General features: G+C 45.7%; 1 protein-coding gene across 2 annotated transcripts in view; it reads right to left on the bottom strand.

Moving 5' to 3' along the window:
* Positions 1–979: 979 nt before the first annotated feature.
* Positions 980–11596, bottom strand: part of Aldh18a1 (aldehyde dehydrogenase 18 family member A1) — a 41610-nt gene continuing 30993 nt past the window's right edge. For both annotated transcript variants that reach the window (XM_047554269.1, XM_047554268.1), the window contains exons 13-18: positions 11221–11358; positions 8144–8339; positions 7936–8057; positions 5798–5984; positions 4742–4837; positions 980–1963 (exon numbers count right to left, since the gene is read on the bottom strand). In XM_047554269.1, the coding sequence (XP_047410225.1) occupies positions 1782–1963; positions 4742–4837; positions 5798–5984; positions 7936–8057; positions 8144–8339; positions 11221–11358 (921 nt within the window). In that variant the 3' untranslated portion in view covers positions 980–1781. The remainder of the gene's footprint in view (positions 1964–4741; positions 4838–5797; positions 5985–7935; positions 8058–8143; positions 8340–11220; positions 11359–11596) is intronic.

Genomic DNA, 11596 nt, shown 5'->3' on the forward strand with positions numbered 1-11596 from the left:
CTACAGTACCAACACTACTGTCCAGGACATACCTTCCTGTTTACCCATGGCCTTCTGCCCTAAGCGGGCATATTCGCTGCTCCCCAGATGTGCTCGTTCAACCCCCACCTCTGGACTTGCCTGTACCAGCCTGCTGCCTAGATGCTCTGCCCACTCGCCACTCCCAGGACTTCCTCAGAGCCCAGATCCTTCTCAGCGGAGTCTTCCCCAAGGGCTCCCTTGAGCCACTTTCTATTTTAGACTCCCGGGTCATCTGTTGTCGGCTTGGGAGCTGACTGTGGTATTTGCGATAGTTTCAGCAGGACTTTGTTTATTGCCTTTTCAGGCTAGCTATGCCAGAATTCCCTTCATCAGGCAGGGCAGGCAGGGTGACTTGCCAGACCATGTAAGGGTCTGAAGGAGAGGTAGTTTGGAGCCAGCCTGGGAACATGCTCCACATGACACCGTTAATTCTTGTGCTCATAAAACATCCTCAGAGGATAAGCAGTGGCATGACAGCCAGTGCTTATTTCTTTAGGCCCCCAACCCCCTTGAGACAAGAAATCTTTCAAGTGCAGATTGCTAGGCATCAGGCACCCTAAGGACAGGAGGTAGAGGGAGGAATTAGAGTTATCAGGTGACCTGGAGGCAGGCAGACTAAGTTACCTCTATAGTGAACTAAGGATGTCAGCTGGGACCACGGCTGGCTGAGAGGTGCCTGGGGATGTGACGCAGTGAGAGAATGCCCATGCTGAACACAGCCACCAACTTCAGAACATCACCACGTCCAGCCTCTGAGCTCTCGGGGCTTGCTCTCCACTTTCCTTTCCTCTTTCCTGGGGGCTTGCCCAAGCAGCTTCCGTCGACACTGCCAAGGCAGTCAGCCCATCTCCTCAGCCAACTTCCAGAGAACTAAGAGCAGGGGCAAGAAGGTCACCCGAGTGGAAGAGGAAAGAGAGGGTAAGGACAAATAAGGGAGAAAATTTTAATCATGCACCCAGGCTTTTCATAAGAACTTTATTTCTCAAAAAGAGGGAAGAATCCAAAGTATTAAAATAATCCTCTAATCTTCATTTTTGGGAAAAGGACAGGATGACAAAATCATTCATATAAAAATTTCAAGCGTAATCGGTGTAGATACTCCTCTTGCTTGGTGGGAACATCCCGAAACTCGCAATTCCTGTCTGCCACTCAGGTTCCACTCTATCAGGCTCCGAGCACCTCCAGGAAGGGGATGGATTGCAGGGGTCTGCAATGCTCATTTACCTACTCCACAAATGCATAACAAAAGGCCAGTTTTCCCAGTCCATTTTAATCTTGTTTCTGATGAGAAAGCAAAAAATAAGAGCTGCCCCTTTTCTAAAATTCCAAGTTTTCCTTTTTGAAGATGACTGTGTGGAAGAAATGCAAGGAAATGTGAAAAGACGGATTAGGGATGATAGTGCTAGTACCAACCACATGCCAAGGGAGACCTTACCTCACTGAGGAAAGCAACCAGGGTTTCTCCTTGCTGTTCACAGGGGGAAACCGCACCTCTGCTTCTATCACTGAAGGGAACTGGACTGGGCAGAGCCAAGTCCATATCTGTAGCAGTTGTTTCCTTAGTACACGAGTGGGATGGAAATACGGACATTAGCTAAGTTTCAGAGTCCCAAATTGAGCCCAGAAGCACCTAGGTGCACTTTCCAATAGGCAGACCCTTCTAGAAAATGGGAGACAGGATCTAGCTTCTCCCTTGAGATTCTTAAGGCTAGAGTAACTGTGACAACCTCTTGGACTGTTCCTGGGTTTTCTGACTCTTTTTAGTTGGTGTTTCTCTGGGGAACAGGGAGGTTCTCGTGAAGATACTTTAAACTGCCATGCTCTGAGAAGTCTGAGACCACGTGGTCTTGCCCTCGAAGAAGCCACTTAGTAGTTAGGAGTCCTTCAAGGCCTACTGGTCCTCGGGCGTGGATTCGTGATGTGCTGATTCCCACTTCAGCTCCTGCAAAAAAGCATGGATAAAGGAGTGGCTTTTCCCAGCCTCTGCTTCCTGTCCACCACCAGACCACATCACTTAATTCTCCTCCCTGGGCACCCTCTATTTGCCAACTCCTGACTCATCCTCCCTAGGCCAGCTGGAATCCCAGCACCTCCTCAGAATGTTCTGCAGTCACCATGAGTCACAGTGCAGCCCCCTCTTCTACCAGTATACACTGAGTTTGCCTCTCTTGATCTCTATGACATTTTGACAACATAAAGTGTCTCTAACATCAGATTAGCATCTTAACTATCCACCATTACCATGTTTTGACATTTGGGCATGTTCTGAGGTGTACAACAATACTCAGTATGGAGATTTCATCTTTCCAAATACTCTTTAAATCCTAAAAAGGGACAGATTCTCCCTAAAGCCTAAACAGTTCATGAGCACTCATTAGGCAGTTTCTGAGTACATAAAAAATTATTATTCATTTCCCTTTCTTCTTGTTCCTATCTTACAGCCAGGGGACACCAGAAGTTTTCCTAGGTCTGGCTTGGTTCTCTGTACTGTATTCAGTAGAGAAAGGGTTCCCTCATTGATTGCAATTTTACTGGGCAAGTATTGTGTATCAGAACCTGTGCTGGGCCCTGGGGAGAAAGTGGTGAATAATATAAGGTCCTGTTTTTGTGGATCAATATTCTAGTGGGCAAGGCAGTCAAAGGACAGCTCAGTAAATAATCTCATATGATGCTTAAGTGCAGCAAAGGGTGCCATGATAGAGACTCCATGGCAGGGCTGAGGATACACCATGTAGGGTCACAGTGTGTGTCAGGGAACACTTCCACGAGGAGGTGCCTTTTGGTTGGAACCTGAACCATGAAGAACTGGCTGGGGAGGAGCTGGTGAGAGGTGCTGCAGGAAGAGAGAAGAGCAAGTGCAGAGACCTGAATGGGTGTGCGTGGATGGGGCAAAGAGATCGTGGATCGCCAGGACTCAGATTCTGGGACTTTGGGCACATTGCCTAACTTATCTCTCATGCTGCAGTTTTTTTTTTTTTCATTTGGAAAATTAGGAAAACAATAGGTACCCTTTTTTTAAAACTTAAAAAAAATTTTTTTTTTGTAGATGGACACAATATCTTCATATTATTTATTTATTTACTTATTTTTGTGGTGCTGGGGATCGAACCCAGGGCCTTGTGCTTGCAAGGCAAGCACTCTACCAACTGAGCTATCTCCCCAGTGCTATTTATTTATTTTTTTATGTGGTGCTGAGGATTGAACCCAGGGCCGCACACATGTTAGGCAAGTGCTCTACCACTGAGCCACAACCCCAGCCCCAACAGATACCCTTTTGCAGAGCTAAATGACATAAGGCCTGCAATACACTTAGCAGAGTGGCAGACTTACAGTAAGCAGTCAGTAAATAACTGTCACTGGCACTGATGTAGTTCACAGAAATTTAACTCAACTCAACTGGAGTTTGGACCTTTACTCTTCTCCCACCCTGGATTTTCACTTGCATGCTGGGGAACTCAGCCCTTAAGAGTATGCAGCTACTTCTTTTTCAAGAACATGGGGTACAAGTTCAGTGTAAGTGATGTGACAATTAAATCAAACCCCCCAACATGATAGAAATGGGAACTAAAAATAAAGACTCTAATGACTAAAAATAACTAAGTAAAATTCCTTTTAATAACCATTAACAATTCAGTGAGAACTATTTTTCCAGGCAAGTAATTTATTTAAAAAGTTCAGGGGCATTAAAATGTTTGGGTTTTTAATTTTTTTGCAGTGGATGGGGGTGTACTGGGGACTGAACCCAGGGCGCTTTATCCCCACTCCATTTTTTACTTTTCATTTAGAGACAGGGTCTTGCTAAGTTGCTTAGGGCCTTGCTAAATTGTTGAGGCTGATCTTGAACTTGCAACCCTCCTGCCTCAGCCTCCCAAGTCACTGGGATTATAGGCAAGCTCCACTGCGTCAGGCAAAACATTTTAAGTGGTCGAAATAATTCTTAAATATCCAGAAAATGTGTCACAAATATCTCAGTGGCATTTCATGGTATTCCTGAAAAATCAGAGTCTGTCCCAGTAACCAACACACTACAGAGAGTTGGAGAGTTTATAAATAATGGAACTGGGGAGAGGGGGTCTTTCCAAAGATTTTTATTTCAAGTTCTGTAGAAGCCAACCATGCTTCTCTGAACTTGGCAGGTTTTGTTTGTTTTGGTGCTGGGGACTGAAGCCAGGTCCTGTGCATGCAAAGCACGTGCTCTACCACTGAGACCCTACCTGTTTGGTCTTGATGCTGGAGTCAGACCCAGCATGGGTACCAGCGCCTTCTCTTGCCCTATTTTATGGTTCCTATCTCTTAGGCAATGTGGCTGTGTCACTCTTAAGTCTGTGATGGAGTGCTCTCAAGGGACTAGGGTGTGTGCACCTGCCATGGCCTACCCAAAGACAGGCTGCGGCTGTCTGTGCTGTGATGGGAGCACTGAGTTTTGAACTCACACACATCAGGGTGTAAATACCAACAAGTTCTTTCATTTTTTGACTCTTGATTTCCCCATCTATGAAAAAAGAAATACAAGGACCTACCTTTTCTTAACATGTGAAATGCCACGCAGAATATGTCTACCAACTCAGGGTGAGTAGCCAGAGTGATTCTCTCTACCTTACCACTAGGCTGTCTAGAGACAAGCACGTGACATGTAAAGCGATGGACCACATGACAATGATCGCTGGACCACACAGTGATTCACACGCAAGTCCTTTCTCCCCTGAACTGTCTTTCTTACCTAGTCCAAAACGGTAGCCATCAGAGAAGCGGGTGCTGGCATTCCAGAACACACAGGCACTATCTACGTGCTGGAGGAAGAACTCTGCTGTTTTTTCTGCGGGGTAAACAAAGAGAAACTGGGTTAGGATGGCCCATAGAGAACACCCCTAATGACAGATCTGAGCAGGGTCCAGACACCCAGGGGGTTGCCCATGTGTTTACTTCACATATTAAACAGGAAGGCTTGTGAAGGTTCTGAGAAGGATGATGGAAAGTCCACACCATCAGCCAGGGCTGTGCAGACTGGGCTGAATCCAGATCTCCCAGGCAGCTCTGCCTTGGTGCTACCATGGTTTGTCCCTGATCATGGTTCCATAGCCAGACTGCCTGGCCCTGAACACTAAGTCCACACCCACTAGCTGGGTGACCTTGAACAGGTGTCTGAACATCTCTGCCCCGGAATAAAAAGGGTAGGACATCACCTGGCTCACAGGGTCTGGAGAGGATGAATGGAGTTGGCACCTGTAGGCACTTGTCCCAGTGCCTCGCCCACAGAAGTGATTAGGAAATGTAGGCTGTCATTACTGGTAGTGTGGCTATGATCCTCAATACACTGACTATGAACTGCTCAGGGAGCTATACAACTCCATTCTCCAGGCCCCACACCTAGAAGTGTTTCTCAGTAGTTATTTGTGAAGTGAATGAATGAGTGTCCAGTGATTCTGCCTGTAACCGTTTGGGCCCAATTCCTTCAGCTGCAGGATGGGTTTCTTTTAACTACCTGGTTAAATGAAAGGATGGTTGCATGAATTAAACAATCCTCTGATACAGGGTTAGCAGTCTTTAAACTGGTGCTAATCATCCCTGCCCTGCCCCCTGTCAACTGGGTCACGGTGACAAAGCAACAAGCGAACAGATGTGAAAGCACTCAGTGCCCCCAAATGCAGCCTGAGTGAGGATTATCATTGGTCTGTGGATTGTTTTCCTGCAGGGCCAGGGACGAGAGGAGCAGGACCACCTGGAGATCAAAGGAGACAAAGCAGACACCATATGCTCAAAGCACCCACAGACTGACCGTTCTCTGTGACGATGACATCCGTGTGGGAGCTGCCGTACTTGTGGATGTGGTCAATGGCTTCCTGGACGCTGTCCACCACTTCAATGCACAATTCCAGGTCCCCATACTCTGTTCGAAGTGACTTTACTTCTGAAGGGCTGAAGGTCAGATAGGAGGCAAACTTGGGCCCTGCGTGAATTTTCACCTGGAATAGAGGAAGTCCAGGGATCACGGTGTAAAAACAACAGAAACAAGCAAGCAATAGGATTAAATAGCAGAATGAACCTGTGCAACATAGCAGGAACCTGGAAAATTCTAGCCCTAGCGGCCAGGAGGCCTGGAGGACTGAAGTAGCCCTGCCTTCTCACCCTGTGTGCTCTGCTTTCAGAAACCCTGACCGGTCACTTGCCAGCAAAGGGCTCTTAAGAAAGAAAGGATGGAGCAGGAATTTAAGCAGGGAGCATTTGAGTGATGAGTGTGCAAGGTACTGAATGGGCTATGGACATAAGCCCTTAACTTCTGACATTTTACTAAATTGAGCACTTGACTATAATAATCCTGTTCCCTGCCATGTGGGAACTTGGCATGGGAATTGTATGGAGAGAGGGAGGTACCACGTACACACTTCCAGGTGCTGCACCCTAGAGAAGTCTGGGTAGCTTTGCTTTAGAGGTAAGCAGGGCTTGGGGCTCTTTTGATACTGCAGACTGTGGTTACCTATTGTATTTACGACTGGGCCAGTCTTGGTTCCAGGCTCTGGCGCTAATTCTGCTTCTGGTTAGGAGGATATAAGTCTCTAGGCTGGTCATTGAGGGTCCAGGCACATGTCTGATCCCACTTAGGCCTTGTTCTCTGAGACTTTGGGACAAGGTGCATGCCCTGACTCTCAGGTCCAGGCTCTTGCCTTGGTTCCAGTTATAACAGTGGTATCTGTCTTGTCCTCACTGCTCCATGAGTTCCTATCTGGGACCCCACATTCTCCAGGACTGGGTCAAACCACGTTCCTCGGGAACTGGAGCTCCGACCTTGAGCAAGTCACCCCACCAGGTTCACTGCCTGCACAAAAAGTTACTCCAGGAAGTATGTACAAGGACTCATTTGGGTTTGGGAAGGTTCACGGCAATTCTCATTTCTGATGACTTAAGGTGTCAAGGGTTCGTCCACATTAGGACTAGGAGGAGTCAATCCTGGCCAAAGGACAGCTTTCCTCCTGTCTAGTCCAATCCACTGAGATGCCTGGCATCCACAGGTACCCAAACAGGCCACTAATGTAAAGTAAGAACTTGAACATGAATGATCATGTGATCTAACTCCCCTTTACTCTGTGGGGTGCCCTTTCATTTTCAAAACAATCCTTTCAAGTTCTAACTGGGACCATGCCACATTTATAAACAGACTGGAACCTTCCTTTTCAGCAAAAGGAAGGAAGGAAAGAGACACATGTCAGGGTCAAAGTCACCGAGGCCACAGGCACCTTCCCTCTGGCTCTGCTAGCTTATGCAATTCTGAAAGAGCACCATGACATTGGCTATCAACGCTGAAATGCATCCATGCAGGAAGTTTAACAGATTGTCCATTTTGCCTTGAGAATTTCCATTACTTTGCAATCATGAATTTAGGACACAGTATAAATTTATATTTGAAAATTACCAGATTTGATTTGTTTGTAACTTTAATGACAAGGTAGGAACATAATCCAGAGAGGACACTATATAAATTGTTGACCCCAAATATCATTAATTGAAGACATTTTGGGGTGTGTGAAATACATACAAAGTTTTGGTTTGAAAATATTTCTGCACAATATTTTCAAATCAAATCCAAAAAGGAACATAAACAAACTTTAAACCCTGCCACCTGAATAAAAGGTTGCTAGAAAGTGTCTACTCAGCACCCTACCATGTGGTCTGTCTTACCTTCAAACCCTCTTAGCATGGAACACAGCACTGTGTAACACAGCTACCTGTGCAGCGGTTTGGTCTACCCACCAGGCTGCAGGAAGGGAGGGTTGTTTTACTCACCCCTGTACTTAGCATAGCACTTTGAACATAGCATAAAAGTACTGTTTCCTATATTGCCTTAAATGGCATAGCAGCTAGTTCTGGTCTGGTCCCATGAACAAGAGGTAATGTACTAGTCCTGTGGGTCTGTTTTACCTGCTCCACCCTCAGCATATCAATGATCTGGTCAAATAATGGTGTTCTCAGCAGATCCCGGTGGATTAACAAAGTCTCCAAAGCATTACAGGCAGCTGGGTATTCACATTTCGAGTCTCTGACTGCAAGAAGAGTAAAGAATTACTTGTATTAACGTGATCCACAACTATTGCACCCTCACCACTCGGGAGACCCCATTCAGGCTCACCCAGTCTTGTGACCTTATCCACACTGGCCTCTGAATCCACATACAGGTGGCAGATCCCTTCACTGTGTCCCATCACTGGAATCCCCTTGGCAGCTTTCTGAATGTCTCTAACCAGCTGGGAAGAGCCACGTGGAATGATCAGATCTATCAATTTGTCTAGGCGGCAAAGATCTTCAACTTCTTCTCTGGTATTCACCTTAAGATAAGATAAAGACAGACATCGTCTGGCCACACAAAATATAGAAATAGCAGTTTCCCTCTTTTTATTTGGTGGGGGGGCAGGTACCAGGGATTGAACTCAGGGGCTCTCAACCACTGAGCCACATCCCCAGTCCTACTTTGTATTTTATTTAGAGATAGGGTCTCACTGAGTTGCTTGATGCCTCCCCGTTGTTGAGGCTGGCTTTGAACTCATGATCTTCTTGCCTCAGCTTCCCGATTCGCTGGGAATACAGGTGTGCACCGCCATACCTGATGCAGCTTCCCTTTTTTAAAATTTTTTAATTTTAATTTTTACAGACTGCATTTCGATTCATTATACACAAATGGGGTACAACTTTTCGTTACTATGGTCGTACACGACGTAGATTCACACCATTTGTGTAATCATACATGCACACAGGGTAATGATGTCTGCCTCATTCCACCATCTTTCATACTCCACCCCTCCCCGCTCTCATTTCCCTCTATGTAATCTGAAGTTCCTCCAATCTTCTCTTACCCTCCCAGCCCCCCACCCCCAATATGTATCATCCATCATCTACTTAACAGGGAAAACATTCAGCCTTTGGATTTTGGGGTTTGGCTTATTTCACTTGCAGCTTCCCTTTTTTTTACATAAATGTCCACATACCCTGAGAACCAAACCAGGTGCTGGGAAAACATCCTGAAAAGCAGCTTAAGTGATCATGGGAACTGAAATACTGTCCAGAAACACTACACATTTGGAGCTGCGTTCTGAGTTAGAAAGCATGTGGAACACAGTGCCTGTTTCACAGAACCAAGTCTCGTAGGGAAGGCAAAACTAGGGCCACAACAAGCCATAATGCAGGGCAGATAATTTTTTAGATGCCAGAGGAGGTACTACGCTATCTGTGGAAGTTCAAGGTGGTACAAACTGTGCCAGGCTAGGAGGGTCATTAAAGGAAGTGGCCGATCTGAGGAAATGCTGGGTCTTGCTAGGGAGACACAGGTCTCCAGGACTTTTGCAGATAACCTTTCTCCTGACATGCTGCCTGGACTCACTATAAAGTGCTTGTGTCAGGACATTGTGATTATGGATATTTTGCTTTCTCTTCTTGATTTTTAATCCTCAGCCAACTGTTCACGTTACAACTGAAATATAAATGTATATGCGCCAGAATGTTCACAGCAACTTTATTCTGCATAGTCCCAAACTGGAAACCACCCAAATATTCATCAACAGAAGAAAGGACGCACTGAGGAGGGGACACTGCTGCTCAGTGCAATGATGTGGATGGAAGTCAAGGAGATAACCATGAATAAAAGACAAGGAACATAAAAGCATTTTAGATGACTCCATTTTTATGAAGTTCAAGAATAGGTAAAAGTAATTAAATGTGACAGAAGTTAAAAAAAAAAACGTGGTTACCTTGTGCTGTGTGTGAGGCACAAAAGTGGGGAGTGGGAGAGGGGAGCCTTCTGGGACATTGGGAGTGTGCTCCATCTGGTGGTCATATATGTGTACATGTATGGATGAAGTCACAGAGTTGTTCATATAGCATCTAAATATTACTGTATGTATGTTACACATCAACAGGAAAAAAGAGAGGGAAGGAGGGAGAGAGGGAACCTATCTAAGCCAGGATGTGCTAGAGTTGGAAACTGAATCCCTAAAATCTGTGTTCTTTCCACTTACAAGGCTGCCATAAGACAAACCCAGATTTCCATTCTTTTTTGGGGGATGGGGGACAGGAAACTGGGGATTGAACTTGGGGCACTTGACCCCTGAGCCACATCCCCATCCCTATTTTTGCATTTTATTTAGGGACAGGGTCTCACTGAGTTGCTTATCACCTCACTTTTTTGCTGAGGTTGGCTTTGAACCTGAAATCCTCCTGCCTCAGTTTCCCGAGCCACTGGGATTACAGGCGTGCCCCACTGCACCCGGCCAGATTCTCAATCTTGAGCACGCGATGCAGCAGGTCTGCAGACGTTCTCCCAGCGGCCAACGGAACCCAGGGATATTGGAGCAAGGGGATCTTGATGAAGAAAGGGAGGGATCTGGAGATGGTCTTGGTCCAAATTTTTTTTCATGTTTTTTTTTTTTTTTTTTTAGTTGTAGATGGACACAATACCTTTATTTTATTTATTTGTTTTTATGTGGTGCTGAGGATTGAACCCAGTGCCTCACATGTGCTAGGAAGAACTCTATCACTGAGGCACAACCCAACCCCTAAATTTAAACTCCACCTTAGACTGGGTGGCTGTGGATAAATTCCTTTACTTCTGAGTTTGCTTTTTTCCAGTTTAGAAAATGGGCCTAATAATTAGTGGTAATTTCCTTACAGGGTTGTTGTGAGGATTAAAAAAAGATAATGGATGTAAAATGCCTCACACACAGTAAGTACTCAATGAATTATAGCTATTACTGTCAAACTTTATTTGATATCTGAGGAGAGAGAGAAAATGGTTAGTTAAGATGATGATGATGATGATGATAGTGATAATAGCATGATCTCATTCTTATATACTGCTTGACAGTTTACGACATATATATCTCATCTGACTCATCCTGAATCACTACACCAATGAGCAGAACCTGGGCCTCACACTCTAGGACTGGGATTCTCTGTGATCCAAAGAAAGAAGGTCTAGTTGACATTCTTGGAAACAAGCAGTGCCAGGACACATCTGATGGATCTGGCCTTCCCAAGCCATTGGCAGTCTATCTGGTCCATCCACCACTGTAATGGCCAAATGTCCACAAGCTCACAGGACCTGCTGCCACTCAATTCAAGCCTCCTTAGAAATGTTTTGCCCCCTTGGAGCCTGAGCTTTGCTTCAAACTCCACTGATCTGATCTGGCCCCACCTGGCTCATTTCCAGGGACCTACCAGCTGTACAGCCTCTTTGACTCCATGGATTGAGAGGGCCTCCTGGGTCAGGAGATGGAGAATCCGGTTGCTGTGTGCAGCCTCCTTCCCTCCTTTGAGTAATAAGCCATTACCACTTGCAATAGCCAAGGCTGCCACCTGCAGACCAAAGGGGAGAGTAGGGGATCAAAGGGAAAAAACCATTAAGAGTGACAGTAATATGAACATACTTCGGGCATTTCATTTCTGAGCTATGCTCCCATCTTCACAACATCTGAGTGAATTAAATACCTGTTTTATGCCACTTTATACTTAAGCCCAGAGAGGCTGGTGACTCTCCATGGTCATGTAATTTATAAAAGGCAGGGCTGAGCGCCATCCTGAGGTGGTATAGACT

This window comes from Sciurus carolinensis, chromosome 5, assembly GCF_902686445.1.
Source record: "Sciurus carolinensis chromosome 5, mSciCar1.2, whole genome shotgun sequence".
NCBI lineage: Eukaryota > Metazoa > Chordata > Mammalia > Rodentia > Sciuridae > Sciurus > Sciurus carolinensis.